Source organism: Nematolebias whitei, chromosome 1, assembly GCF_014905685.2.
Source record: "Nematolebias whitei isolate Nwh7 chromosome 1, NemWhi1, whole genome shotgun sequence".
NCBI classification, from domain to species: Eukaryota; Metazoa; Chordata; class Actinopteri; order Cyprinodontiformes; family Rivulidae; genus Nematolebias; species Nematolebias whitei.
This window is the reverse complement of record NC_056498.1, coordinates 38,910,289-38,913,617: the sequence shown is the minus strand read 5'-3', so window position 1 is coordinate 38,913,617 and position 3,329 is coordinate 38,910,289. Positions and strand designations below refer to the sequence as shown.

General features: G+C 41.1%; 1 protein-coding gene across 1 annotated transcript in view; it reads left to right on the top strand.

Moving 5' to 3' along the window:
• LOC119417183 (E3 ubiquitin-protein ligase TRIM39) overlaps positions 1–3,329 on the top strand; it is a 13,349-nt gene extending 10,020 nt beyond the window's left edge. Inside the window, exons 8-14 of the mRNA XM_037684400.1 lie at positions 209–256; positions 372–398; positions 718–782; positions 891–1,001; positions 2,643–2,761; positions 3,001–3,097; positions 3,177–3,329. Coding sequence (XP_037540328.1) covers positions 209–256; positions 372–398; positions 718–782; positions 891–1,001; positions 2,643–2,761; positions 3,001–3,097; positions 3,177–3,329 — 620 coding nt within the window. The remainder of the gene's footprint in view (positions 1–208; positions 257–371; positions 399–717; positions 783–890; positions 1,002–2,642; positions 2,762–3,000; positions 3,098–3,176) is intronic.

The window sequence follows — 3,329 nt, the reverse complement described above, 5'->3', positions numbered from 1 at the left end:
ATTTGGTTTACAAATTAAGCTCTGGCAATAATGTAGTTGCGGAGTGTGGTAGTTTATTTGCCACCGGAGCGGGGAGCTTAGAAAACCACTAGTCTGGATTATAAATAATCTGCTGCCAGATTTAGAATCTGTTTTGTGAAGTTCTCACAGCTGTGATTTATTTTCGACTGGTTTCAGCTTCTGATCCTTTACGTTGTTTCTTGTTCAGGATTTCCTGCCACAGTGCTGGATACCTCTCCAGTACGAATACAACCGAGTAAGTGTACATCTTTACTGTAAATAAATGAAATATTTATGTTTGTACTTCATGTAAACTTTAGAATATCGTTCATTTACCCTTCAATATGCACATTTGCTTGTTTTTCCTACAGGGGCAAAGAAAATCCAAGCCTATGCACGTATGTTGCATCAGTTTACTTGAGTTTATCACAAATATGTGGAAAATATTTCAAACAATCAATATTCTCCAAAGATTTTGTTCAAACAGAATCTATTGAAAATTTGGTGTATAGACGTGCACGTATGTGTATGATATCCAAATCTAACTGATTTATGAGAGCAAGAAATGTGTAGATTAATAAATTAACCACCAAGAGCCAAACTGGAAGCAAATTCATGACAATAGTTTGGAGACATTCGTTAATATAAGTATAATTACACAAACTTACAGATACAACTAAAGAAAGTTAATTTTCATTAAACCTTTGTTCTACGCAGTGAACGTCTCGTTGGACACCAACACCGCCCATCCCAGGCTGGTTTTGTCCGAAGACCTGAAAACTGTGAGTCATCTGCTCAGCGGCCTTTTGTGTACTTGTCTTTTCTTCTTCTTCTTCTTTTGTGTACTTAAAAACCTGTTTGCGACTCTGATAAACCACGTGTCCCTGCAGGTTTGGTGTGCAGATCGACACCACCACGTACCGGACTCACCGGAGAGGTTTGACAGAGTTGTGTGCGTTCTGGGCAGGGAGGCCATCTCTTCGGGGAAACATTACTGGGAGGTAAACGACTAAGAAAGAAACTTTGCATCTACTGCTTTATTGTCTAGAAATGTGTACTTTGATGTGTAATATCAAGTTTTTTAGATTTATGAAATACAGTAGTCCCTCGATACTTCCCGGTTTGACTTTCGCGGACTCACTCTTTCGCGGGTTTTCAAAGTAAGACACGACACACGATTGGCTGATTGATGGAAGGGGACCAACCAGAACATTGTGCTGAGGGACGGACCGGCCATCGAGAGCACCGGGACATTCCCAGGTGGTCCCAGTGGTGCAGTCTACGTGATACACGGCATACACGGCATACCCACCAGAAAAGCTTAAGAATTTGCCCAATGACACATGACATATCATTAGGCACATGTCACTGATATGTTAAATGGAAGTTAAACGCTTCTGTAACAACCTATCAGTGCTATTCGCTTATCCTGTGAATTATTGTAGAATTAATACTTTTCTACTTACTACTTGAACATGTTTTGCTTTGATACTGTTTTATAAATTCTATAACACGTTTTTAATACAAAGCCAACTGCTGTACAAAGTCTGTTGTTCATTTATTCAAATATAAGCGTCAGAGAAATTTGGAAATGTTCAATATGCTTAAAAATCAAAAATAAATTGACGATTGCTGGTACATTGTATTAAGCAGTGTACTTTGCTTTCCAAGCACAGTATACGAACCGACCGCGGTAAAGTTAGTTTTACGTTGGGCGTTGGACATTCGAGCACCTTCAATGGTGTCCAACATCCAACATAAAACTAACTTTACCACGGTATACCCACTGCAAAAATGTCGACTACACTGGACCGCTCAGTGATCGCCGAGGGGGACTAAAGTCTTTGTTCAGGTCACGCTCGATTATTTAAAATAAACAATCCATGGTGCTCGTGGCCCAAAAAGGAAGATAAAGATATTGAATGGATGTAAATATGTTATGAAACTAAATGCTCCTTGTGGGTTGAGGGTTAGCCTTTCTCTCATGGTGAGTTCAGGTATCTGGGCGTCTGGTTAAGAATTTATGGTAAAATAGAGCAAGACATTGGTCGACAGATTGGAGATTTGTCCACATTATTGAGGGTGTTGCTCCGGTTGTGAAGAAGAAGTAGCTGATCTGAAAGGGAATGGTCCCAAATTACTGGTACGTCTATGTCGCAAACCTCACCTCTTGTGGTGAGGTGTGGATCATGACCGAACAAATGATATCCAAGTGGCCAGACTCAGTTTTAGAAATAAGGGGAGGATCTCGAAGTAGAGCCGCGGCGTCTTTGCATCGAAAGGAGTCAGCTGAGGTAGTTTGGGCTTCTGATTTAGATATCGCCCTTTGATGGATCTCTTGACACTTTTCCAGTTGACACTTTCAACCGGAAGGAGACCAGGGGAACCGAGAATTTGCTGGAGGGATTATATATCCTCCGTGACCTGCGAACTCCTTGGGTTCTCTCAAGAAGGGTAGAAGAGTTCATCAGGGGAGAGGGAGGTCTGAATGTTCATTCTGGACTTTTTCTGTAGTGACTTGACCACAGGTTCTAGGAAGAAAATGAACGAATAATGATCTAATTTGTCATTTGAGTGTGATTATTTTTGTTTACCTTTGGTCCTTTATCTCAATATCTGGTCGTTGTGTTTCTAATGAACAGGTCGAGGTGAACGGGAAGACCGACTGGGATCTGGGTGTCGCCAGGCAGTCGGTCAACAGGAAAGGGAAGATCGATTACACTCCGAACAACGGGTTTTGGTTCCTCAGTTTAAGAGACAAGTGAGTTTTGTTCCTCACAATAAACCGGAACCATTTCTGAATAAATAATGAACCAATCGGTTCCGTGCAGTCTGATACCTGTAGCATGCCTGTTATGGTATTTTCTTTACAACTTGGTCTTAGACTGTATTTGCATTGGCCCCGTTGGACTCTTGTAGGTTCCTTAAATTAAACATTTCAGTCATCAGACATTAGAGGGGGGGAAATTATTTTCTAATTGTCTTGTCCCTTGATTTCAGGAATAAATACGCCTTTCGAACCGAGCCTTACACAGACGTCGAGTTGAACCTCCGACCTCATAAGATTGGAATATTTGTGGACTACGAGAAAGGAGAGGTGAAGGATAGAAATGTATACCACAATACTCATTGTTCTGCTGAAAAACTCAACTGTCACATGTCTCTTTGCCCTGCAGGTATCTTTTTACAACGTTGATTCCAAAGTCCACATCTACTCTTTCCACGATGTTTTCACTGAGAACATCTACCCCTTCTTCAGTCCGTGCACTAATAAATCTGGAAAGAACGACATGCCTCTGATTATCACGCCAGTATACATGACACATTAG